Here is a 27,212-nt window from a genome sequence, read left to right as displayed (position 1 = left end):
TGGGGATAGTGCTGTATAGGAGAGATTGAGGATTTCTCACTGATGAAAACAGATTAACTGTTCAAAATTTTTGTGTTGCAGAACAGAGGCAAAAGTCTGGTCACCACTTGTAAACGAGGAGGGAAAGACGCATCCTTATAAGATGAATCTGGCCTCTGAGCCACAGGTAAGTGATGGAGTAACTGTATGCTCTTGTTCCTGCCTGCTCCTGTAAGAGCAGTTCCTGGCCTGATCCTCCAAGGAGCTGAGCATGTGTCGTTCCATTGATCCTGTTGGGGATAGCACCATGCCCCATACCGTCTAGGGATCATGTGGCCCTTGGAAACCTTGAGAGACAGACTCCCTCCCTCATGGTGAGAAGCCTGCTGCTGTAAGAGCGAGTCAGATACCTTGCCAGGGGTAAAGTGCGTGGGTCAGGGGCATCCTCTGCCATCTGTATGCTTGCATCTACCGTGAGGCACAAAGAGCACTGTAGAGCTGTGGCTCAATAAGTCATTGCTACTATGCTAAACCAGTTGATTTTCATAGGTAGAAAAGTCTTGAGAGGCAAGGAATATTATTCAGTCTTACAGTGTTTTCTGTGGGTTTGGATTTTTTTCTCTTACTAGCAGTCTAGCTGTGGAGGAAGTGGAAGAGAAACACTCCAGCCGGTTACATTTTTATCTGTGTGGCAGATCTTGCACCCTCTGTCTAGGAGGTTGGAGTTGTAACCTGTTGACAGCCTTGCTTTGATGGTCTGCTGTCTCTGTCAAGTAAATGCAGTAAAAACAGTGATCTGTGCAAGGGCATCACCTGGACTAGATTTAGAGGATTAACACTGCAAAAATCTTTAATAACTACACTAAAATCAGTGGCATTCCTATGGATTTTTACTGGGGCAGTGACATGGATTCTGGCCCTAGCACACGTCCTCTGTGAGTCTTTCTAGCAAAATAAGTAGATTATACAACTACTTTTGACTCTGCAATTAATTAAGCTCTAATATTGATGTTTGGGTTGGAAAGAACCTGAAACTAAAGCAGCACATGTGCAGCAACACCCTGCCCAGACCTTGGCCTGGGATCTGTCCATGCTCCCTTTCACATCAAGCTGCTCTGTGTTGCTTGGCTTGAGAATTCAGTGCAGCATTCTCCAGGTATTTCATAACTCAGCCAAGGCACAGTGTGAGACTGAACCATTTGGACTTAGTTTGAGCTGGGGCCGTGTGGTGACACCTGTCTGTGACACTGTTGAGCTGAGATCTGGTCTCTCTTCTGCTGCCCAAGTTCTTGAAATGCTCTGCTTCAGCCTTGAATCTTGGAGGCTATTTCTTGCCAAAGTAGTGGGGCAGAGTCTGCACTGAGGCTTTGCTTCAAGGCTGCAGAGGGCTGTCATTTAATTCAGCAGGAGACTCAATCCTAGAGACCAATTTCCCAGCTCAGCCATTTATCAGAATTTAGCGAAATGTATCAAAATTAAACATAGGGCACAACACATGCCTCAAGAAGGAAATTAAAATAGCTCACTAAGTTTAGTTAACTTCAGCAAGAGACCTGCTGCTGCAGCCCTCCTGTCACTTGCTGCCCCACCACCGCACTTTTCTCCCCAGTCCAGCCTGGGTCACTGAATGGATGTCCACTGCTGGTCAAGTACTAAACAATAAGCTATTATAATTAACTGGTGCCACCTCTTAAACTCACTTCCTGTGGCAGTTTTAACCCTAATCGATGGCTTTCCTTTAGTCAACTGCCTTTTGTCTGGTGTATTTGTATGTGAATCAGCCCTGGACTCTTTCAGGGATTTTACTGCAACTAAGAAAGAAACATGGGTGAGAGAGACCAACCTTAACTCTAGTCTTGCCCTGATTTTTGAAAGTCCCGTTAAAGGGCATCATGAAGGTCAGACTAGTCAGGATTTAGTAATAATGCTGGTGGTGGAGCACTCCCCCTCCTAAATCGTAACCTCAGTCCTAGTCCTCTAGCTCTGGCCATTGGATAGATATCCTGATACTGCTAGTTTGTAAGTATGGCACAACTGAATTTGTTGGTAACAACCTGTAACTGATTTGAGCAGAAGAATTTGATGCAAAACTGACTATGGAGAGATTCCTGTTACAAAGCTCTCTGATCAGTGACCCTTGTCTTACTGTTGTACTAAGAATCAACTGTTGCCTGAAAATTAGGCTTTGACCCCTCCTGATGGCTGATACTAGAAAAATTATTTCCTAATGTGAAAGGAACATTCAAAATTCCACAGAAGTCTTGCCTTTTCTTCTTCCTTTCCTTAAAATTAAGCCAATCAAGTAGTTTGCAGTTGCCTATGTGAGTGGGGCTTGCTGTTGTTCAGAGCACTGGGCTTTCCTCTAAAGGGCATTGCCTGCCACATATTCAAACAGAGGAGTTCAGCAGTGTGAGTGGACGTGTATCATATCTCCAAACCACAAGCTCCTATTTACTCTTACTGCATAGTAGTGCCCAAACATCCTAATCTGCCGTGCCAAAGAAAAGTGTGAACACCATCAAGTTTTAAGGTGTTAGGTTTTTTGTTTGGTGAGTTGTTGTTTGGCTTTTTCTCTTTTAAATATACCCATTTCCTTTTTCAGTAGCTGAGGGCACCAGGTAAGGTTTGTAGTGAGGTCTGTCTGCTTGGAGCATGAAATCAGCAGAGCAGCTGACTCCTGTCAGAGACTGTGGCGAGTGTCAGCCAAGTTGCTGTGGGGCTGTGTCTTTGCAGCATCGGCAGGAGTTTTGGCCAGGCCTGCTGCACAGCAGCAGTAGCAGAGGGCAGAAGATGCTGTGCATATGTATACCAACATGGCAAACTGCTATGAAGTTTACCACAAAGATGCTGATCTCATTTTTCCAACAGGATCGGTTGAAGCTGTGAGTAGAGCTGAATCTTCGAAGGCAGTGCTGAGCTATTCAGGTTTTTTTTAACTTGCTGGCCAGTGAAAACAGTATATTTGCTTTCCTTGGCATCAGTCTTGTGCAGAACACTTATTAACTCACTTACCAAAGAAAATAGGATACACTAAGTCCGAGGGGTTCGTTGAAGCCCTGATCCAGAGTCCTCTGACAATGGTTGTCACTGGCTTCACACATAGCCTTTTGAATGCAGACATACAATCATATGAATAGCCTTACTTCAGGCTGAAGAAAAAAAAAGCTTTTAAACCTTTGCTGTCGTAATTGGACTGTAGTTATTCAGATATGTTACCACCTTTCTTAGAATTAATGTTTGATGTTACCTTTCCTACCTTCAGTGTCTTAAAAAAAATTTCTCACGCTTGTCCACTTCCTTTTTGTCTTCCTATTTTATCAATGCAGTTACTAGATCTTGCAAAAAAATTTTCAGTTTGTCTCAAGAACTGTATGACTAGCTAGATCACTTTTAAGATCACTGCTTACACACTTTTTACCCAATTTGAAACAGACTATTTCTTTACTTCTGTAATCCTTTAGGAGGCTGACATTTGGTGACATGCTGTGTCATCCCTGTGGAAGTGTTTTCCCTTACTTGGAATGTAAGTTCAAGATACTTTTATTTGCCTTTGGAAAACAAAAAGGCATTCTACAACCTCCCATGCATTCCCCAAAGTTCTGAATCCAAAGACTGACTTCATTGTCTAAGCTGACCTTTGCCCATAGAGCTTTATTATTATTTCATTGCCATTATCCTTATCCTTCTAAATTAATTTAAACTGAGATAAGAGTGACAAAATTGCATTTCATCAAAAGCTGCAGCAGCTCATTGGTGGTGATGGCTCAGCAGCTGAGGCAGCTTTGTTTTGGTGTGACCATGGCAACATTAGAGGAAGGAAATGACGGTTTCTTAGTATATTTACTGAGTTATTTCACTTGCCCTTCTCACCCAGCTCCTAAGGGCAATCACTCGCATCACAGGCATTTTCCCATCAAGAACTTTTCCTCACCACAGTGGGAAAGATTAAAATAACGTGTCTGCCTCTCCCCTCTGCATAATGTTTCTTGAGAAAAGTGATCTCAGCAAGAGAGAACAAGTTACTTGGTGACTAAGGTAATTTTAATTGCTCATGATACTGACCAGAGACCAGCATACCTTTCAGAGTCAGCCATGTGCTCTGGTGATCCTGGACCAGGCATTAAGCTCTGGACTCATGCACTGGTGTGCATGGCTGTGTTGCCCCTTGGTAAAATAAACAATAAAACTCTATACCCTCTGACTGTCTTGTCAGAGCTGGGCTCTGTGGGAGAAGGTCTCTGTTTTTGCTGAGTGAGCTAATGGCAGGAAAGAGCTGAGAGTCCATCTGCAAGGGCAGTGAACACCAGAACTATTTCCAGATAAACTTGTCCAGCTCCCTGAAGACCACATACCCCGTTTGCAGCAAGGCACAGGTATTAACATCAGCCCTCAAGAATGTCTGTGAAAACTCTTGGTTTGAGATGGATAGATCAGCTTCTCTTAGCCCCAGAAAGTATGGGCTTTCAAACACAAGGAAAGCCCGTTGTTTTGTTGTTTGGTTTTTTAAAAGAGAAATAATCTCCAGACATGTATCTGGAGGAGCTCTGAAGGTGAATCAGGGTAGTTGTAGGATGAGAGAGTCAGACAGCCACTTCTGTCTTCCCAAGACTTCTTAGAAGTGCCTGTCCCATGCTCATCCTTATCCTTGCAGAGTGATGTCATTGTTTCCATCTTATGTATTTTATTTCCTTGGATACAAAGAAGGCAAGGGCTATAGAAACTGGGTGTGTGGCTGACTTGGCTTTTGATAAGGCCGTGCGTGTGTGGGCAATGCATGAAGCAATAAGCATATAAAGTAACAACACTGTTTCAGACAGGGAACTGTGCTGGCATATCGCGACCTGCTGGTTTTGGTTAAAAGGCGTTACTGCATGGGTGTGGAATGTGTTAGGGACGTGAAGGCAGAAGATGTGGGAAGCCAGTCTTGTTGTTTTACCCCCCTACAATAATAAAACCCCAAACCCTTCCTAATTTCTAATCAGATTTCAAAGCATTGCAAAAGATCTTTCCATAGCTGAAAAACCCCAAACAATAACAGAGGGAGAGGTGAAAGTAAAGGCACTTTTTAATACTTGTGATCACAGCTGATGAAACATAGCATGGGGTAGAGTTTGCCATGAAGATGTCCTCTTCTGAGCCATTGCTGCATGTTTGGCACAAGCAGCCTCCCTCCCCAGCACGCCTGCTGGGCATGAGCATTTGCCCATGGGTGGCTTTGCAAGGGCAGGGATGGAGCTGGGGTTTGCCTGCTGGTCTTTGCTCTCCTTCACTGCCAGCAGGACCAGAATGCTCTTGCTCCCTGAGGTTTGGTCAGGGGCCTGCTTTCTTAGAGCTGAGTAAACATTTATACTGAGAGATGTTTAATCTTGTTTCCTTTTGGCATGGCTCTCGAGGTGTGCAATCCAGCATCGCCGGCCCCGAGCCTCCAGGTTCTGACTTGGGATGCAAAAATATCCCACGTTTCTGGGGCCATATGGGGCAGTGGGTTTTGTCGGCTCACTCAGCTCCTCCAGGGGTGGGGAGCTGCTCTGTGGGGCTGCGGAGGCTTTTGCTTTTCCTTGCAACTGCAGGGCCTGGGCGCTAATTTATTTTTTTTTAATTTGTAACATGAGGTCGGAGTGAATCCCCCTATTCCAAGAGCTGGAGCTTTAGGAAATAACTATGCTGGCCAGTCTCCAAATCATTACTCCGCACCTGAAACTAATTTTTGGTGGCTTCAAGCAGCCCCCTGCTCTGTATTTGGCCTGTCTTTCCTCTGAGGACTGCAGAGAGATGGTCTGGGAAGGGGCAGAGGGCAGGCAGGGGAGAGAGGGTTCTGTAGGTGTGGTGGCAGCAGGGCAGTAGCCAGCACCTCTGAGGCCCCAGCCCTGCTGGCTGCCTTCAGGTTGTGCTGTGGGGAGAGGAAACCCCACTAAACGGGAGAGGCTGTCTGACCCCTCACATCTTGGTTTAGTTTATTTAGTGAGTACAAAAAGCTTCCAGTTTCCTGTTTATGGTGGTGGTGAGGTCAGAGCAGCCAGAATGGCCTTGGACATGTCACTGCAGGGTGGAAGGGTGCCAAAAGCCCACCCTCACCCTAGTCTACCCCCAGCCTGCCCAAGGACACACGAGGCCGTGGAGGTTTCCAGATGGCTTTGTGCCCCTGGTTCATGGGATGAGCCCCAGCTTAGCTGATCAAAGTGGCTCATCCTGGACTGGCTGTCTGTCTGTCTGCCTCGCTCACAGCTGGGAATTTCCCTGGAGTCCCACATCCCAATTCCTGGTACAAACAGGTTGAGTGGTGGTAGCCGTGTATGGTGTATGGTGAAGAGGCAGCAGCTGCCCACACCATGAGCTGGTGGCTGGCCCCAGGCACAGAGGTGACAGCTGATGTAGCTGTGGGCTGGGTATCAGTGTCGCCAAGCATGGCCTGAGAGGGAGGAAGGGGCCATTGTTTTCCCAGAAAATTCCCCATGACGCAGCCTGCAGCCGGTGCAGTAGGAAATGCTGATCTGCTTCCTGCCCCGGCACAGGGATGTTTTCTCTGTCCCCCCAGACTGGTACCTTTGCTGGCAGCTCTCTACCAGGAGGACTGGAGTGACGGTGGTGAAGCCCCTTAGCACCCAGCTGGAATGGCTGTGGTGCAGTGCCCCCATCTGCCCCCAGAGAGGGCTACTGACATTAACAGCCGGCACCCAAAAAACTCATCTGGCAGAAGACGGGCATATTTAACTGAAAGCTGGGGTCCTGCAAACCTTGTTTGTCCTTGGGATTTCTGTGGGATGGGAAGATTGGCACTGGTGCCTGGAGCACATGAGGTTGGGCTCCAAAGCCACTTGGAGCTTGTTCTTATAGGGGAGGTAGTTTCAGGTAGGGAGAGGGCTGTTGAAGGAATGGCTAAATTTTGACGTGGGAGTTCAGAAGCAGCTAGCAGAGAAGTTTGTGCAGTTGCTAATCTATTTTAGCTTGGTCTAGCTACTCTGCCAGCCCCTCTGGAGACATACCTCTGCAGAGGAAGGAGGGGAACAGGGCTGGTGTCTGTGCAGACAAGGCAATTCAACTATCACAGTATCAGATTATAGTGGTAAAATACTGCTCTTGAATATCCTGCCTGGAGGATTTGGAGCTTCCATATCCCAGCTTCAGACCAAAATAGCCACTGTCAGTATCCCTGCTTGCTGCTGACTGCAGCCCGCTGCAGACAGGGCTGGTGTAAGGGAACTGAGGCAGCGAGGAAAGCTTGCAAGGAAGGTGAGGCAAGTGATTCAGATCTGCCTGCAGGTGCCCACCGAAGATATCTCTGAAGAGATCTAATGTTAGTCACCGTCCTCTGTACTACTGTCAAAGAAAGAGCAGGTCATGTCCTGACTGGATAAGATCTTGTCCTTTTATTCTTCCTTTGCAAACAGATGATTGCTTACTGCTCTTGCAGTGTGTGCCCCAGCCATGGATGCTGTTTAGTGCTGCTTGCCCTCTTTTCCTTGTGTTGGTCCTGGGAAAGCCACAGCTTTAGAGACGCTGCAAACCGCAGGCACCTGAACTGCATAAACCAGTTGCTGTCCCCACACATACACAGAGTATAGCAGCATTTTTGTACTAACATTTTTCACTTGCCTGCTGGTGGACAGGTTTTTGGGAATATCACATATCTGACTTTTTTTCCAGTACTAAGTCAGAGACTCTCACAGAAGCACATGATTCCAGAAGCTGGGGCTTTAACAAAACTGCTGCACAGCACAGGGCCTGGATTGGCAGTTCTGGAAAATCCCTGGGTAAATATATTTGACAGTGAAAACACATTATCTTTTGATCTTGGGATCATGAAGGCACTTGTTCTTTGCAAATTCCTTCCACAGCTCAAGCAGAAAGAGCAGCGTGGCGTGACAGGAAGCGCTGGAGAATTTGGATTATCCAAATGACCTTTATAATGTTACTGCTCTTGTAATACTTGTGTACAGACTCTTGGGTTATACACCTTCAGCACTGTTCTCCAGATGGGATTTTTCTAATCTAATCTTCAGACACCACCTTTTGCACCGATTTCTCTATTTAACCATTATAAACTCCCTTATGATCAGTGACCTTTGTCCACCTGAGAGCTACTACAAGGTGTCCTGATACTTTTGAAAGCTTCCTTTATGGTCTTAGATGTTACTACACAGCAGAAAACCTATCTGGTGGTCAAAAGTAGGCCAAAAGCTCCTGTTTGGATTCTGTGCCTGAGTGCGTGTTGCAGTTCTTCTTGGAATCAAGGTTCTAATGTGGTGTCAGTCTCTTTTCTCCATCTAGCTGCCTTATTTTCTGAACACTTGTAGGAACTTAAGGATCCTTGAGGCCTTCATCACTGTCAAGCTGATTTGGGCTTGGCTGAGAAAGGTGGATGTGGAAATGTGCCCATGTGGATTTGGGGTGTGTAATGGAGATGTTTTACTTCCTTAGGAAATCAGAATTAAAAAAAAAAAAATACTGTAAATTATTTTCTCTAATTCTTGGTTGTTACTTAAATGTTTCTGCAATACGTTTTGTGACACGTTTTCAACTTTGAGCCTATTTGACCTATGAGTATAGCCCCCTTAGCCTAAATCTTCTGCCTGTCTTTCATTAAAGCGACTATTTATGTGCATATCTGTAATCCTCTCCCATTCGTGGCCTCCAAATGGTGGCATGTGTATTTAATGCTGATATCAGATCATTTTTCCCTATGGTGTGATATACAGGCTGAAGTAACTTTTTTTTCTTTTGCTGAAGTCTACACTTTTGCCATGGGAAAAGACTGTTTTCTTGAGTGCTATTCTGTGGTTTGAATGAGATTGAAACAAAGGGAGATTAGCTAATTACCCCACTCTTTGTTCCTTTGGTGTGTGGGAAAGCTTCATGGCTGACATCCATACACATTGGCCAGAAAGCCATGGGAGAGCAGCCCTGTCACCCCACACCTGAACAACTTGAGCTACCCCACTGATTTCAAATGACTTGTAACTAATGAGTGTTTGGATCCATGCTACTCTTCTCTGAGGGATCCTATGCTCTGCTTGATGCCATAAGTAGCATTTGAACGCCATGAAATGAGATGACTCCCATCTGTCAGTCTGGGAAGGCTATCCAACTGCCTAAGGAAGTCTGGGGACATAAAAGTGATTTAAAGAAAAATCTGTAGGTGGATTTAGTCATACTTTTTTTCTGGAGACTGTTTATCCTGTAACTGTATCTCTATCAAACAAATGCTGTGAGATGTTTACAGTGCAGTGAAGGCTCACGTCATTGCTGTAAAAGTCAGCGCCTGTATAGAGTGGGAGTGGGAACTGGTTGTGTTAATTAGAGCTGGGACCCATGGGCCCAGCACGCTAAGAAGTGCCCTGTTTCGTCCTGTGCCATTGGACATTAGCCCTGTGTTGAAGCCATGCCAGATCTTTACAGCTGGCTGAAACATTTCAAAAAGCATGTTTTGGTGCCATCTTTTAACCCTCCATATCTCAGCCACCTCTGTGACTGTTAGTCCTGCTCTAGTAAGGCCCCATTGTACTTTCTACTTGCTTTGGTCAAGTATTTTCTCTGGGGAAAAGTAAACCCTGGATGTTGTTATCTCCACCCTAAGTCTGCCAATTCCCAGCCTGCTGAACTGATGATGGGCTTAGAAATATCCCCATTTTTGTTAGCGCTGCCTGTGATTAAGAAGAGTCTTACTTTTTGGCTTATTTAACTTGGATTTGCCCCTTATTAAATTGTAGCCATATTTCTAAGTATACACTAATACTGCTGGGAGCCTCCAGTTTGCAGCAAACCCAGAACCATCTGGGTGATATCTTATACTTCTGATGCTGAAGAAGTTGCTGACAGTTAGCTGTCACTGCCTGTGGACAGTCTTTTGTATTAACAATGGTCATCTTCCCACCTTTATTTTGGCAATTTCATATCCCGAAATTCCAAAGTTGTTCATCAAAGAGAGCTGTGAACCCCAGTCTTAGCTGAAGGAGCAGAGATGCTCCAGAGCACTTGTAGTAATGGCAAATCCCTTCCTTTTGGGTAGCCCTTATCTAAGGGAAGCCAAATTTTCAGATGTCATTGAGCTGTGCTCCTCCTTCTGCCCCTCATCTTCACTTTTCCATAGAAATCAGCCCTCCTCTCAGGAATTGCAAGGAATGCTTAAAATCTATAGTCTTGCACGAGAAGGTAGGTCCTGTGGCTTATCATAGGCTTGGAGGAGTTCCCAGGTGTGTGGCACCTTGAGCTAATAGCTCTGGCAGTGTTTCTCAGCTCTTATGTTCCCAGTATGTCAACTCTGAAATGTCCTGAAGGTCATCCTGAAGCCCTCCAGGGTGGGCCCTCATGACATGTGGAGGATGCTCACCTGCTTTGGTGGTTGTGGTCGCCTGTTCCTTGGCTGACACCACACGCAAAGGCCACCAGTGCAGTGGCTGCTTGCTCCAGGCTGCCCTCTCACATCCACCTGCATGCCTGAGCACCTCTGATTTTTGCCTTTGCTCCTTTGCATGCAGGAAATAAGGCACATAGGAAGTGCACACAATCGGAGCGCAGTGCCCTTCACTGCTGCCACAGCTTCTGCCCCCAGAGTGATCACTGCTCAATACAACAGCCCGGCAGGCCTCTACTCCTCAGAGAACATCCAGACCTTCAACAGTGCAGTGGAGTCAAAAACATCACCTGGGGCCCCAGAGCCTACCAAGCCGTAAGTACCTTCTTTGCCTCCCATCCTTCCCTGGGCCTCCAGGGGAAGGCTCCAGGAGACACGAGTTTGCTGCGACGGCACCAATTTGTTAACCCAGAAAAGTTCTCTTCCAGATCAAGGGAAGTAGCAGAGGCACAAGCGTGGATATTGTTCCCAGGAGCAGGGCTCAAAGGAGTGGGGAACGTTTCATGAGATGCAGAAATGAAATTAATGCTGTTGTGTTTCTTTGTTTAGCAGAGACCGACGCAGTTTCCACGTGCATTCAGCATGACATACCAACCTGCTGGTCTGAACAGGTGCCTGACAGCTTGTTATGAGCACTTTGTAAAGTTAATGTTTTGTTTTGGCTTTGCTGCAGTGCTGGGCAGGAAAGGTACCAACTAGAACAGAAAGCGCACCCATCCCTGTTCCTGGCTAGCCTGGGATTCATAAACAGGCTCTGGCACAGTTAGGGTATTTCTGTGTTTTGTTAGCAAACTTTGCTTTCCACAGGACTTTTTAAAAGTAGCTGAAACATTCATACCTGTGTGAGTGATTTTATGTGTGAGATTACAAAGAGTCCCAACCTTTAAAGGGCCTGTTAATTTTTGTATTTGCATTTGGGCCTCACCAAAGACATTACTTTATCCTAGAAGTTAACGTTTCCCTTTTTTTTCATTGGAGGTAATAAACCAGGAGCTGTCTGAAATCTTTTTAGCTGTGTTGGTCAGGCTACTTAACTGCCCTAAGTCTCTGCATAACAATATCGAACTGCTTGGAAGACTTTGGCCACTTTTACAATAAAAGCTGCAATACCAATGCTTTTGGTAATTTGACTAAATTTCTGACTTGTGAATGGGGAGACAAAAGCAACTTCAACCTCTGTTTTTGCAGGGTACAAAGACCTGAGACTGTGGTTGAACACAAACCTGAAAACTTGTCCCTGACTGAAGCTGGCCCCTTGCATTGGCAGCCCTGTCTGCAACATGGTCCCTTCTAGGCAGAGTTACAGTGCTGCAGCTGGCAGACAAGGTGACAGATTGTTCCTCATTTGCTTTGTAGACTCAGCAACCTTGTTCAAGGGCTGAGCAGAGGCAGAGCAGGACAAGGAAAATCTGACTTTGCATTAACCTGATGGGACCAGCTGGCAGTCAAATAATACCTCTGGTCTAGTCTGGAGTCCCCTCCAGGTGAGAGCGCTTTCCTGGAAGCCAGGTAGATTTGGCTGGAAACTTGTGGCTGATCCCTTTTTTTTCAGGGATCAGCAAAGAAGAGGGTTCCTTCTGGTGCTGTGGCTCACTGTGCTCCTCCTAACAGGAAGGTCCATTGCCAGCCCTGCTGCATGTGGGATACATGGCATCTCCTTAATCTTTTCCTTGCTGAAACACAGCAAGTTGCAAAGGAATGCTGGGGTAACTGTGGATGAAACCTTGGATGCTTTTGTTTACAGTGTCACCAAAAGCAAATTAATTGCTGCCACTTTTCAGTGGGAGCCAGGGACCTCAGCCTGCCACTAAAAACCTGCTGTTGTCTCCCCACTGCACAAGCACAGGATTGGTTCTCCCAGTAGGTTCTCCCTACACACAGCCTTCCAGCTACCATTAAATTTCTGCCCATCTGTTTTGCTGAGTTACTTGGTACATGGCTGACCTTGCTCTGGGTTTACCTGACATTTGTCTGCATCCCCATCCTGCACCCTGCAGATACACAGTCTGTCTGAACCTGGCAGCTTGATCCTGCCACTGCACATGGTGACATGACTGGGGACCTAGTCCATGCTTCATCCTTAAAGGGTGTGTGATGTAAATGCAGGGCTGGGGTACATACAGAAAAAAAAGCAAACATCTGCGCTGGATTCGGTGTCACAAAGCAGGCAGGAAGGGAGAAGCCCTGCTGCTGAGCACATCTGTTTTGGGACGGGAGGTGAGCTTGCCCATCAGTAGGATGCGCAGGCTAGCTTTGGGAAGAGCAGCAATGAAGGTGGCATTCCTTGTCTGGACAGTGGGACCATGAGTGTCTGTGCAGGGAGCTAGCGCGTAGTGAAAACCCTGCAGCCACATGTTCATGGTTTTACAACCCCTGCATTTGCTCATCAGTAGAGTGCCTGCATTTTAGTTTTTGTGTGGACACACCTGGAGTGCGAGACCAGAGCCACAGCATTAGCCAGAAGCCTTTAATGTAAAGTCATATATTCAGTGGGTGTCCTTCAGACAGTATTCTGCAGCTGCTTGATGGCTTGGAGTATTTGGTTTTATCCTTCATTAATTTCTTTCTTCTTTCCTTTCTTCCTCCTGCGCATTTTTCCCTCAATTCCACAATGTAATCTCCAAATGTACCCCCAAACAAACACAACTTTCACTGCCCATGTGAACACGTGGGGCCGTAGCTGCCCATTGCCAGTGGGTGCCATGCGGGCTCCCGTCGCCTCTGTCTATAACCCTCTGCAGGCACCGAGCTCCGGGTCACCGCAGCGGAGGCACAGCACCTCCTCCGTCCCCAGCCAGGTCCGAGTGGGGCCTGAGCAGCTGAAGCACGTGGCCCAGGTCTGCCCCAACAGCCCCGTGGAAGTGGAGGTGCCAGGACTCAAAGTGCTGCACAGGCAGTTCAATTCTCCCTTGCAGCTCTATTCGCAGAGCAACATCATGGACACCCTGCAGGGGCAAATCTCTTCTGTTAGCCCTGATTTCCCCAGGTAACCTGTCCACTGCCTCTGCAGCCAGCTCAGCACATCTGCTCGTCTGCATTTTAGTGTCCACAAGTCCCTCGTCCCTGTCTGTGGCTCATGACATTGGCCGGTCACAAGAAAACAACATTTACATTTCACCCTTCTGACATTAGTGCATGACTCTTCACAGGAGCTTTGTTTGCATTTTGCCTGTGCCCAACACTCTGGGAAACACCAAAACATGGCTTTAGCCTGTCAGTGTGTCCATTGCCCCTGCACACCCACACAGCGGGGCCTGATGGCAGCTGGTGGCTTTCCTGGAGGAGCCACCTGCAGCAGATGGGTTTGATGAGAGTAGGAGAGTGCTTTATCCTGAAAGCTGGTGTTTCTCCTGCACTTGAAATGACTGTTGTTGTTTGTGACTGGCAGGTGCTGCCACACGACTTTGTTCTTTTGTTTCGCTGGCCATGGGGTTTGTGCTGGGCATATTTCATTTCAGGCTGAAACAGATACCCGTGGTCTCCATCTTTGGCTCATAGCATTCATGGATTTGGAGCAGCAGGCATGTGGAGGGCTCAGTCCATGTTCCCACCCCTGCCCGCTTGTCTGCAGAGGTTGCTGCATCACAGGCTACCTGTTTGCCTGTAGGAGCGGGGGATGCTCAACACGCTCTGAGGTTTAGAGGACCTGCAGAGAGCCTCAGCATCACAAGGCCTGCGTGCTCTTTGATGTTTGCTTTGTGGAAGTTGAGAACCCCCTTGCTCATGCCTCTGAGTGACAGGCTACAGGGTTTTACAGGGAGGACTTCAGTATTGAGACAGGTGAAGCAGAAGGCACATTTAGCTATCTCACAGGAGGTCTCCAGTCAAGGCTGAATTGTGAACCTTCAGCAGAGTTATCCCACTATGTGAACAAGCAGTTTGCAGCTGTGTGACGTGGTCTAGGGAGGTGTTCAGTCCTGTGGCCTTCATGAGACAGAACAAAAGGACACAGCCAGACCTCATGGCTCCTCAGCTGCTCCCAGTCCTCTTCTGGGCTGACCACCATGTAGTTCAGAGCAGAAAAACTGGTGTCTTCATCCATGGACCCACATAGCCAAGCTTTGCTGCATGCCAGCAGCCTAGAGATAATGGGAGGCTGAGGATTTACTCCTTCCTTGTTAGTCAGTGCAGTTACTTGCTGTAAGTCACTGCTCTGGCTTATAGTCAGTGCTGTGCATGCCAGAAGTGGTCACACTGCCAGCTGGCTGTGCTGGCCTGGACGGCTGATAATGGTCACAAAAGAGCCCCAGGCATCAGCAATTGTTTCATTCCAAAAGTGAGCGCTCTGAGCACTGGACCTTCCTGTAGCCCAGCTTTGAGATCCTTGTAAACTTTGCAAAATGTGCTGGCATAAAATAGTAAAATATCATTAGTAAAAAATAAGCTGTGCTTTTCTTTTTTTTTTATGGGTTTTATTCCCATCTTCTTGCCAATATTGAAGGCTCAGTGGTCCAGTGTTAGTCAGCATTGCAAGTTGCCCATGGTAGCAGCAATGAGATCCAGTAATGGTTGTATGAGTCTGAAACACAGTAAAGGTTGTTGGAGTTGTCCCCTACAAAGTTTCTGCATCAGGGAACTTGTGTTCATGGAAAAGGACACCAGTTGCTAGTGATTGCTGCAAAAAAATACCTTTGTAACAGGAGGTACCATAAATCAACTGGCATAGGGAGACTCCTTAACCTGCAAGTATAATTTCTGTGTCTGTGGCCTTACCCTTTCAGAAGATACATGTGCTTTTGGATGAAGTTTTTTCTGCCCTGGCAGTTGGAGGTATTTCACTCTGCTGGTACAAATTCTAGGATTTGGGGTTTCTTTATAGCCTTTTGGAAGTCTTGTATATGTAAGCGTATGTATAGACTGCATCTCTGGGAGAGTTGATTTGTGTATTTTCCACTACCACAGTGCATGGTTAAAATGTGATGGCTTTGTTTGACTCTAGTGCTCTTTAAGATGATTAGCCTTTGCTTTTTGGATGCATGTTATTGAAACATTCTTAGCATGCAAACTGCAATGAAAGGCTTCTTGCGTAATGCTTTTATGGGTGGACAGAGTGGTGGGAGTATATGAGTTTACATGAGCTGAATGTAATGTGGAGCATGGGACATTCTCTGTCTAATAGAAGGCACATCATTATTTTATTTGGGGCGAGAGGCTTCAGTAATTCAGAATTCCTGAGATTCAGGATTCAAAGTTTCAGTTGCTTGCATGTCCGTGCTTCCTGCTCCTCTGAAAATTACTAAATATGGAAACATTTTATTAAATTCTTTTTATGGAAATAGCATTTTATAACAAATTTGATGATTTTACCTCTGATGCTTGAAGAGTTTATTATGTAGAGTAACTCCTGGATGACTCAATTGCACATTGGCATGGAAAGTATGTAGCTGCCTCCTCAAGAAAAGGATTTCCCTCTGCGATTTAGTCTGAACTTCAGGATGTTTATGTACTTTTCAGGCAATCACAGAGTGCAGGAATGGTGAAACCGAATAGACAATTTAGATTTTTAAGACTGCATTATAGAATTGAACCATCAGAGGAGACTTGTCAGATATCTTATTTTATTGTGTATGTTTTACTGCAGCTACAGAGTACAAGGCAGGCAGAAACTTCCTTTGTCCTTCAGTCCATCCCCTAGCCCAGCATTTAGCAATTTAAACCATTGATTTAAATAATTCCCAGTGGATATTTGTCCAGACTATTTAGTATGGAGGTTGCTCACCTGTCCATGGCAATCTCCTCTACTATTTCAGTGTCCATTGGAAAACTTTTCCCAAGGGATATGCTAAATATCCTCCTGCAGTTTAAGCCTGTAGTTTATCAGATACCCACTGGATGTGGAGAACATCCTAGGTACTGCCTCCAGCCTCCTTTTTTTTCCGTGAAGACCCTTCCAGTGGCACAACGACCGCCCTTTCTGCCATTCTGCACTGTGAAAAGCCTCCCCTGAAGCACCTCAGGCTCTAGGCTGAGGGTGCAAGTCCCTCCTGACATGAAGGGTGACAGCAGCACCTCGGGGACAGCTGAAAGGAGGGCTTAGCCTTAGCAGGCAGAAATCTCCTCTGCCCTTGACCTGCTCATTAACCTTAGTTAAATGCTGTAAATGGGTTGTGGCTCAAAGCTTCCACCTATAAAATGGAAATAATAACACTCACTTGAAAAACAGGTTAAATTATTGCTAATCAGAGAATCTTCTGGTTAGATTCTACAGCTTTTACTTTGTGAAGGTGGCATTTAGAACTAATTCATAGGGTAGTGGTAAGGATTTCTTTTTAATAGAATAAACTTTTCTTAGTTTGAGATTCACACTGGTATACAGTAGTAGTGTAAGGTAGTTTGTGCATGCAAGGCACATGCATGGATGGTACAGCTACCATGTGGGATTCCCATCCCAACACATGAGTTCTTTATTTTCTTGTTAACAGAGCAGTGATTTCCTGGGCAGAAAGCTTTAGTTCCTGGAGTATATAGTTGTTGTGAAGCAGGGAGAACACTTGGGGACTGGCTGGGGGCTGTCAGCGAGAACCTGTTCACAGTAGCGAACACAGACAGCCCAGTGTGACCCCACCTGGGCTGCACTGACTTGTGTGAGCACATCCAGCACCTCTGCATTTATGGCCTCCTGTTGTGCATTTGTTTTGTGCATTCATTCTTCAGTCATATGATGGTGAAAACTTTGCTAGGGGGATTGGCGTTGGTGTTTATCTGTTTAACAAGAGTATTCTCTGTTCCTTCCTCAGTTTAGATCAACATAGTCAGCCCCCAGGCAGCAGTGCCATAGGCAGAGAATCTGAGGTTTACAAGATGCTTCAGGAGAATCAAGAGTCAAATGAGCCACCCAGACAGTCTGCCTCATTCCTTGTGTTGCAAGAGATCTTGGAGTCAGAAGAGAAAGGTAAGTACTTACAGCACACTTGATCTGAGTGTGCTCTTCCCTTCTGCCATTCCTTGGGCCATGTACAGTGTTTAAGAGTAACATTTAAAACTTTATTTTCCTTCCTTAGCGGTTGATTGTCCAAGATAGCATGTGTAGGTTATTTCTACAGAAATCTACAAACACTGTCACTAATTTGACTCCTCTCATGGATTAGTTTCAGTGTCTATGGGCCCATATCATTGCTTAAGAAATAAACCTCTGCAACATTTAGTTATCAAGAAGGAATTTTAAAAGTCACAAGAATTCTTCTATACATTCTAAAGTTTGGCCACCTTTAAGATAATATTCACTGATTAAAGACATCTTATTTCAAGACTTTGGATGGTAATACAAGATAGTGCTCTTCAGTGAATCCTAATGCTTCTGAACTGAATCCCCTACACAAGAAAAAAGATCCACTTCTGCAGCTGACTGTAATATGGAAGCTGAGTCATGAGCAGTTCATAGCTTTTAACCTCTGAAAATTCTCTCTGCTTGGCATTCTTGATCTGACATCTGGACTTGCACAGTTCAGGGCTATAGAGTTAAAGATAGAAAAGCTAATTAACGTAGTTGGGGGCCAAATTGTACTCTCTTCTCCCCTTAAATAAAATAAAATAAACAAATGAATAGGAAAAGAATTCCAAGAATGACCTTTATTTTTCCTTAGGCCAGTTGAGACTCTCTCTGTTGTGTTATTAGCCTGGCAGTGGTACGTTCAGTTTAATCCAATTCGCCACAAAGAGAAACAGATCAGCCACGTGCTAGTAGGTCTGAGGGATCTGTAAGGAAACAGCAAAATGGAGGACATAAGGAAACAATAGGAATAAAGAAACCATAATCTTTGAGTCTTTAATATGCTGTTAAAATACCTACCCGAAAGCGTCTTTTAAATATTGAGTGTTTGCAGCTTGCCCTCAGGGTTCAGCTCCTGCATGGAAGGGACTGGAGTAGCCGGGACTTCTCACAAAGCCGAGGTCCAGCCCTGTGCTTAGTAGTGCTGAAGAAGATAAGAAGCAAAAGGCTCTCTGTTTTATCTTTCTTTGAAGATTTGCAGCATTATTGGGATTCTCTGGCACAAGGTTTGCCTGCCGGATCACAGGCCAGGATAGGCTCTGGCATTACTCCACCGTGAGCTGATAATCACCCTTGGGGAGCTGGGCCGGGAGGTTACGCAGCCCCAAAGGAATGTCTGTCCCCGAGGAGACAGTGCCCCAGCCTGCCGTGCTGCTGGGCCAGCCTCAAACACTGCTATTGAGTCAGAGCATGTCCTGCAATAAATGGATAAATGGCACATCGATGGCGGCTTCTCCCAGCCTGTCTCCAGGCAATGGCTTGTGAATAGCAGCTGTGAGCAGCTGGGACAAGTCCCCTGGGGCATCGATGACTGTATCCTGCACAGACTTACACCAGCTGAGAGCCTGGCCCCAGGGGCTGAGCATGGGCATGGGTGTTTGGAAGCACCATGACTAGTCTGTGGTTAGACTTTACCCTGTACTCCTAAGTGGAGAGTGTTTCACAGGGTGGAACCTGTCATATTTCCTGTGGGTATTTGATTAAGCTAATTCCTTTAGAGAGATTTAAAAACATGCTGTCAGTGTTGCTGATATGAGCAAAGTGCTGGTTGAGACAGAGGGAGTGGGAGAGGTGATAGGGAAGAGTCTGAAAATGTGGTTGCTGCTGCATCCTTCCCAGTGAGAGTCACTTGCAGCAACTCTGTTGGAGGCCAGGTGCTTCCTGCTGTGTTTGGAGGGTTAAGGAACTTGCACCTCTGACCAGCATCTCTGCACTGGGTGTAAACCTCTGAGCTGAAGGCTGCTCCAAAGGCAAACCAGTGCAGCATTACCTGCCCCATGGGTGAGCAGTGGTGACAGGGAGGTGTGGTAGGCAGTTCACCCCTTTTTCCTTCAGCTCTTCTATCAGTGATGCTGCTCTGGGCTGTGACATGTCCCTGACCTTGCTGGTCACTAGGGTGTGCCTTTGAGGGTTTTCTGCCCATTGCACCAGGAACACTCATTGTAAGTGTGCTCTTGATTTGACACCAGTCAGAAGGTATCAGTGTTCCTCCCAGTCCAAGGTGTGTTGGTGAGATATCATGGAAGTTTCAGCAACCCTCCTTCTCTTGTGTGAAACTCCTTGCAAAAGCCATATAGATAAGATGTCCCATCACTGGTGTCATTTTTTAAGAGGCTTCTTTTTCCCTGCAGATTTAAAGGCTTGCCTTGTATCCCACATCTAGGATCCACTGCTGTTTTAGGCATCCAGGTCAGCACATGTCTCCTGCTAAGGCCCTGCAGAACATCCCTGCCCAGGGAAGTTGCACTAGGGAGATCCCTGGAGCACGTTACGCAGCAGCAGGGGTGTGCAAGGTTATCCCCAGTATCTCAGGGCTCTACAAGAACAAGGAGTTTGTTAACTAAATCTTGCAGGAGTCTTGGGGCAGCCAGCTCCACTGTATAGCAGACAGCAGACTGGAAAAGGACTGTGCAGCCCTCCCTATCTTGCCAGGACACCCATCTCTTTCTGAGCCCAAATCTGGAAATAAGCTTGATCCTGAATGTGTGATCAGGACACATCAGGCAGATTTGAGTGCTGCCAAGGCTGGGGCTGAGGCTTTGCTTTGCTTTGTGCATCTGTGCATGTGAAACACATCAGCTGAAGTCTGATGGGCTTTTAAGATGAGAAGAGACTCATCTGACTGCCCACAACCTCAGGCCCTCAAATTTCCAGGGCCGGGTTCAGCTGTGTCCCTTCTCTCCCTCCTCCTCACACATCCCTAAATCCCTGCCCACTTTCCATGCATGAATCCCTGCCTCAGAGCTGGGATTAAAGAACATCATGCCCCCAGCACAGCACTGGCTTGGGTGGAATAGCCTTCAGCCACACAGCTCACATGCTCTGAAGCACTTTTCTTCCACCTCCAGGAGACCCTACCAAACCATCTGGATTTAGGAGTGTCAAAGCCCCCACCACAAAGGTGGCCTCATCGATTGGGAATGCCCAGAAGCTGCCCATGTGTGAGAAGTGTGGATCTGGCATTGTGTAAGTAAGCCTGTCCCTGGGGTTGCAAGCCAAGCATCCTATGCCTGTGTGAGGGGCTGAGGTACCGCACCCAAACCACTTCACTTACCCACATCCAGTGCACCCAGGAGCCAGCTCAGGGCACAGTTATTCTCACCAGCTTTAATAATGCTAATGTGGCAGTCCTCTGCAGTGAGGCAGGAGCTGGGTTTCCATCTACAGATCCATATCAATGAAAACCAAAGCAAGTCCCTCTGAGATGAACTTCGAAGCAGTTGTTGCTGCATTGTTTTGCTTCTTACCTGAAATCTATTTACAGCATCTGGAAAGAAAATGACCTTTCCATTCAGGGCCTGTGTATTTAATGCATTTCATGTTTTGGCGCTCCCAGACGTGGTAGGATGACGTGCCTTGGTGGTCAGAGGCAATGGGGACCAGTAGAGCTGTGTTCTGCTCCCTGCTCTCCTGTAGGAGCACACACCTCCACTGCGTCTGCACAGACATATTTTTTGTTGTCTTTATGTGGGTAAAATCCAGCTTCCAGCATAGCAGGGGTTTGGGTTTGATACAGAGCTGCTGTACTGTGTGTGACAGCATGAGGGACCCAACCCATGTCTCTGAGTTATTGTTCAGTTTCTCAACCACATATTCTTGCCTGCAATCCCCTTAACAGTTGACTACAGAAGTCAAGTACTGGTAGCCCACCTGCACTGTCATGAAAGAATTCCAATTTCTCCAGTGCTGCCCACCACAAGCTATCAGACTGTTGCTGAGACTCACTGCACTGTGATTGCCTGGTCCTGGCATGCCTGGAGCACCTGGACCAGCAGAGTCATTACAGAGGCAATCCATACTCTGTAAAATATGAATCAGAGACAAACCCTGTAATTATTCTACCAGCTGGGTAGATCTGGAGAGAAAGCACAGAGCTATGAATAGCACTCAAAAGTAATGAATTATGGAAAATATAGATGGCTGCTGGAACAAAACAATACTGGAAAATTGTTGTGTTGTGGCTGGCGGTAGTTAATGAGTTGCTGTGTAGTTCTCCTCATCATCTGCTGGGTTAAGCTATGAAGTTTTCCAGTAAGGGCTGGCCCACATTTGGCTGGATCTGTTCACTGCAGCTCCTGAACAGCAGTGCTAGAGATCAGAACCCGGATCTGTGCTTCTCCCACATGTACCAGTCACTAGCAAAAAGGCAGTGGCTGGCTGAGCAGCCTTCATCCACCTCAGCTGTTGGCAGGCAGTCATTTCTGAATTTTGCCATCTGGTCATTCTGGACCTGGATTTTGCTCCCCCAGATGGTCTGCCGTTTGATCCTGGGCATTTGAATGCTTTATCCATCAGTTAAAGATGCCATCACAGTAATTCTTGTCACCACAGGTGATAGGACTGTCCCGGTGAAACTTAGGCAGGCCAGTGCTGGGAAACACCTTCTAGATGAGGGCTGCCATGCCAGCACATGTTGGGCTTCTAAAAGTGCTGTTAACATCTGCCTGACCAGAGGTAGAACCTATACTTTGACTTGTCAGGAGCAGGAGAAAATGGTCCACCTTCAGGGCTGATGTGGGTCTGGGCTGGATGGGAGGTGGCTGAGGAAAAGGGAGATGGTGGTGGGCACCTGGCATTGAGGGGTGCTGGTTCCTTCCCCAGAGGGATGTTTGTGAAGATCCGGGACAAGCAGCGTCACCCCGAGTGCTACGTGTGCAGTGACTGTGGCACCAATCTCAAGCAGAAAGGACACTTCTTCGTGGAAGACCAAATCTACTGTGAGAAGCACGCGCGGGAGCGGGTGGTTCCCCCAGAGGGCTACGAGGTGGTCACTGTCTTCCCAAAGTAAATCGTGCTGCTCACAAAGCCAATGTGGATGGTTTATCCTCTGCTGCTTTTCCTTGGAAAGCATTATCCCTGCCCCCTGCAGAATCTTATTTGCAATAAGGAATGCTAGGCATGGCTTTGAATTTCCTTGTCATTATTAATCCTCCATCTGTTCACAAGATGTCACTAATTGTCCAACATTTTTTCATCCCCTCTTTCACTGTTTGGTTTTTTTTTTAATACACAGATTTCCCCCCCTCCTTTATGCTGTCAATCACACAGGAAAATCAGAGGCCAAAGTCAGATTACAACTCTTCTATGTCCCCGTTATTTGCCTTCTGTTTGCCTTCAATAAATGGGGTGAATCCACAAAGCAGAAGTGTCTGCTTTCTGCTGTTTCCCTTGTGCACGGGATTGGGGTTCCCTGGGCAGCAAAAGAGGTGCCCAGTGCCTGGCTGTGTTTATCCCAGAGAATAATGGGAGGGATTTACAAACTTGAGTCAGACTGGTCTGGCTGTGAGCAGCTGCCTGCTGGCACCCAGCAAGGGCCAGGTGGGCACAGCCAGGCCTCAGACTGTGGTGGCTTGTCCCTTGTGCAAGGCAGCCAAGAGCTGCCTCTGTGTGCAGCACTGCTTCATGATGATGGGACCAGACATGTCAGTGTTTCCTGTTACTGCATCACCCAGGTGTCCCTTCGTTCCCCAAAGTCAGAAACAGCTCTGTGAAAAAATGTTCACTTGATGCTTGCTGGAAACCAGGGAATCTTAGAGCAAAGAGGGGAAGGTTTGAGTAGCCATAGTCCCTGTTCTGGCTCCCCCTTGGGGCTGGGTGCAGGCTGGTGGGGGTGGTTCTTGCCATTGCACATCCCTCATCCCATGGCCATAGTTGTTCGTGTCTGCAGACATTTGGGACAGTCCTCGGTGCTGTGGCTGCCCAAGGGAATACCCTGTTCCCTGTGCTGCTGCTGTGCACAGCTGCTGGAGGGTGCCATTGCAATTGATGCAGACAGGGGAGCACATGCCCCTTGTGCACTGGACGAGGGGCTGATGGTGCCTGAGCAGCAGAACCTCCACCCACATATAGCACAGAGGTGTTCTGCAGTGATTATTTCTCTGCTCATACCTCTATATGAGATGCTGGCTGTTCCTAATGGTATAAAAATTAACAGTTCTGATGTAGTGTCATCTTTCCCTTAAAACTAATTGCCAGTGGTTGAAAACAGAAGAGTTTGTAACCCCCACACAGGCCCTCTCTGGCAGGCACAGGGTTAGTGGGTGAGTCTGCAACAGCTACAGACAGGGTCATGTCCCTGTCCTGAAAAGTCCTGGCTGTCTTCAGTAACGCTGTACTGCTGCACCCTCTGTTCCCTCTCCTTCACAATTAATCTCACCACAGCACAGCTGCCTTTCAAAAAGACCCAAAAAACCAAACCAAATCATAACAAAAAACCCAAACTCAAACCACAACGCCAAAGCCAGTCCTCATGTGAGTTAAAGCTGACCTGTCACCAAGGCTGTAAGCCCCCTGCTGTTCAGATAACCTGTGCAGCTCTTAGGCATGTTGGGGAGGGGACTAATTCACCAACCCAGCTAAATTTAGTTCATCCCCACAGGCTCCTTCTATGGGCAGTGGCAAGCAACAAAGGATGCCATAGCTCAACCAGCAAACTCCTTGTCCAGCTCATCCCTGGGAAAAGCCTGGCTTTTTCTGTGCAATGGCACACACAGCTGCACAAACTCCAGATAGTAACACAAGCGGCTTTGTTTTTCAAGGTGAGAGTGGAGGGGTGTTTTGGCCTGCTGAGATGACATCTCCCCTCACTGCTGCTAATGGTGGTTAATTCCCTCCCCTCTGCAGCACAGTTCTGCAGGGAAAGGCTCTCCGTGCTGCAGTGCTGATGGCCAGACTGGACAATAAGCCAGTGCAGTGGTGGAAAGCACAGACCTGCAGGGTGAAGGAGAACCCTGTAGGCACAAATTGCTCTGGCTGCATTGCAGACCAGCCTCAGGCCCCGCTGTGGGGCCATGGCTGTTCCCAGCACTGCACACTCCATATTGCCCACTCTCAGCAGGCTGGCTTGGGGAGAACACCGGCTGCCGAGGCCATCTGGTGCTCTGTGTCCCGGCCCTGGAGCATGGGCTGAGCCCACGAGCACCTGCAAAGTCACTACAAACATCTGTCAGCAAAAGAGGGCTCATTCCAGATAACCTCCTGAGCTTGCTCTCACGTTGGGGGTGAGGACGGAAGAGCCTGAGCCGTGCCTGGCATTTCCCCTGCCCTCCCCACCCCAGCGCTGCAAACAGGCGACAAGCCCTGCTTTGTCCAGAGCCGCTGCTTTATCACCTGTCCGAGCTCCTGCTGGCAGCAGTGCTGGGAAAACACCAGTTGTGTGGGGCTTGACGCAGGAGTCGGGAACTACAAAAGATTTGTAGGATAGCTCTGGAAGTGTAGGTTTCTAACATGGATGCCAGTGTTGATCCAGTTTATTACTGTGGGAACGGGTTAGCTGAGGCAATTCACATTCATTACTTGGAGAAGACTTTGATCAGTCTTTGCTGTAGCTGGCTGAGAAAAGGAATGTATTAATTTTTTTATAATGCAGGACAAAATATTTGACAACTGCAGTGTTCACTGTAGTCTGACTTTCCAAATTCCTCTGGAGTTTAACAGTTAGCAGCTGCAATCTGTCAACAATAACAAGATAGGTTAAATGGGGTCACTCATGCCTTGCAACCACACTGAGCTGCCTGCTTCAGAGGTTAACAACAATGTAAGAAATACATAGCAGGTTCCTATGTGAAGTGTGTCGGGAAGTTTATAAGTTCACGAGTATCCTGTCAGGACTGTCTCATGAAGGTGGGCAGCGCAGCACAAAGCACAATCTGTCATTTTTAACACTGATTACTTGGGTTTCCATTTGCAGTCCCTCCCTGCCACCACTGAGCAGCATGGCCAGTTGCTCCAGTTCTCACATGCAAGTTTCATTTGCTAATGGCTCAGGTTGTTGTCAAGGCAGGGTCTTGGCAGCTCAAACATCATTGCTAAGGCAGGTAAGTAAGAATACCTGGATGCTGGCATGTACAGAGTACATTTGAGTGCTGGTGAAATGCCATTAAATATATTCTAACATTAGATGAGCTTACCACACATTTTCTGTCATCACCTGGAAAAACTTTGGAAAAAGAAAACCTGCTAATAGACACACAGTAGCAACACACAAGCAAGCCAAGACCCCACATTTCTGTCCATGCATTTGGGTCTCAGAACTCAAACATCCACAAAGAAGATAGAAGAACAAGAGCTAGATGTATCTGGGTACAGAGAGGACAGAAGCACTGCTTCCAAGTCACCAGGATAAATCTATGCTTCAGTAATTTGTCTTGTATCTGCTGAAATATTTTCTCTCTCTAATGAACAGTCAGGGGGACATTATTTCACAATGAACAATTTGTTAGCACCAGTCACCCCCAACCCATAGCATCCTCACATTTTCATTATTGCACTTCCTTGTGGTGTTCCCCACCACCCATCTGCAGGAAGAAAGGCTGCTTTCTGCAACACCAGCCCCCTTTGGAGCACACCCTGCTCTTCCTGTAAGCATTCAGTGCACCAATGCCCCTTCAGAGCTCAGGTGTAGCAAGTACAGTCATTACTCTGGACTGCAGGAATAAGAAATGCAAGGTTGTGCTAAGAAGGTACCATGCTTGCTTTAAGCAATGATAATTGTAGTACTTTTGGAGCAAAAAAAAAAAAGGGATGAGGACATGAGGCTCCTCCCTTACAGCAAGCAAAAAATATGCATTGCTTTCACTTTCCGAAGGAGGGCTAGAAAAGCAGCCACAGCTCTGCAAAGTCTCTCTAAATAACATCAAGCTCCACACACTGATAAACAGTGATAAACTCTCCATTTCACTGGTGCTACCATTAGCATTAATGCTAGTTTATGCATTTTTAGGAAGGCACCAATTGATATTAGTTGTGCTGGATCTGGGGTAAAAACTCTTCTTTTTTATTTTGCACGTTACCGCATCACTCTGAATGTCCCCCCTTCCTCCTTCTTCCCTCCACTTTATATACTGACCATGATGCCATGTGATCTGGAATATCCCTTTGGCCAGTTCAAATCATCTGCCCCAGCTATGTCTCCTCCCAGCCCCTTACACACATCCAGCCTCCTCACCAGTGTGGCAGTAAAAGCAGAAAAGGCCCTGGCTCTGTGCAAGCCCTGCTCAGCAATAACAAAAACATCTCTATCAACCCTGTGTTAAGCACAAATCCAAAACACAGCCCCATACCAGCCACTGTGAAGAAAACTAATTCTGCCCCAGCCAAAACCAGCACAATCATTTACTCTTAAATCTTGTATAGGTCCTCACTAGAATTAAAGGCTGCATGAAGAAGAGTACCATAGTGTGTAAATGTAAGTACAAGTGGAGCCAGCATATGTTGGACTTTGCATTATTCAGGCTAGTAACTGAGCAGAAAACATAGCAACTTTTGTCTTCGGCAATGAACGACAAAACAGGGCTTTCAACAGGCAAAGGTCAAAGCCAGCCTACTCATTAACTTAACAGATTTAGCTGTCCCCTCAGAAAGGTAAGGCGAAATATCTCTATTACAAAATAACTTTCTCTAAATCAGGCCAACAGATTACTCTCTGTGGAGAGCAAATGATCATGAAGTGAGTGAAAACTATTTTCTGCAGTGTGATAAGGTAAGTGGCATAACTAGTACAACTGCAAGTGTGACAGCTCCAGCTGCAATTCCATGACCGCAGCTTCTAGTGACACCTGGATGACATTTTCACAAACCAGAGCTGAAAGTTTGAAAGCTGCCTGTTTCCTCCAATACTGTGTTCAGTTCTGGGCCCCTCACAATGAGAAGGACATTGAGGTGCTGGAGTGTGTCCAGAAAAGGGTAAGTAGCTGGTGAAGGGTCTGGAGCACAAGTCTTAAAAGGAGTGGCTGAGGGAGCTGTGGGTGTTTAGCCTGGAGAAGGAAGACCTCATCACTCCCTACAACTACCCAAAAGGAGGTTGTAGCAAGGTGGGTGTTGGTCTCTTCTCCCAAGTAACAAATGACAGGACAAGAGGAGACGGCCTCAAGTTGCACCAGAAAAGGCTGAGAT

The 27,212-nt window shown here is 46.8% G+C and overlaps 1 protein-coding gene across 3 annotated transcripts in view; it reads left to right on the top strand.

The window, feature by feature from the left end:
• Positions 1 to 22,464, top strand: part of PDLIM1 (PDZ and LIM domain 1) — a 44,148-nt gene extending 21,684 nt beyond the window's left edge. The window contains exons 3-7 of one of the 3 annotated variants that reach the window (XM_027719557.2): positions 82 to 166; positions 10,455 to 10,645; positions 17,068 to 17,222; positions 20,168 to 20,285; positions 21,921 to 22,464. In XM_027719557.2, coding sequence (XP_027575358.1) covers positions 82 to 166; positions 10,455 to 10,645; positions 17,068 to 17,222; positions 20,168 to 20,285; positions 21,921 to 22,107 — 736 coding nt within the window. In that variant the 3' untranslated portion in view covers positions 22,108 to 22,464. The other 2 variants (XM_039377887.1, XM_027719565.2) reach the window with 2 other exon arrangements.
• Positions 22,465 to 27,212: the final 4,748 nt, after the last annotated feature.

Source organism: Pipra filicauda, unplaced genomic scaffold, assembly GCF_003945595.2.
Source record: "Pipra filicauda isolate LSUMZ 115617 unplaced genomic scaffold, ASM394559v2 scaffold96_size2947999_pilon, whole genome shotgun sequence".
In the NCBI taxonomy this organism is placed as follows: Eukaryota; Metazoa; Chordata; class Aves; order Passeriformes; family Pipridae; genus Pipra; species Pipra filicauda.
Note: the sequence above shows the minus strand (reverse complement) of the source record. Positions and strands in the feature narration are given on the sequence as shown.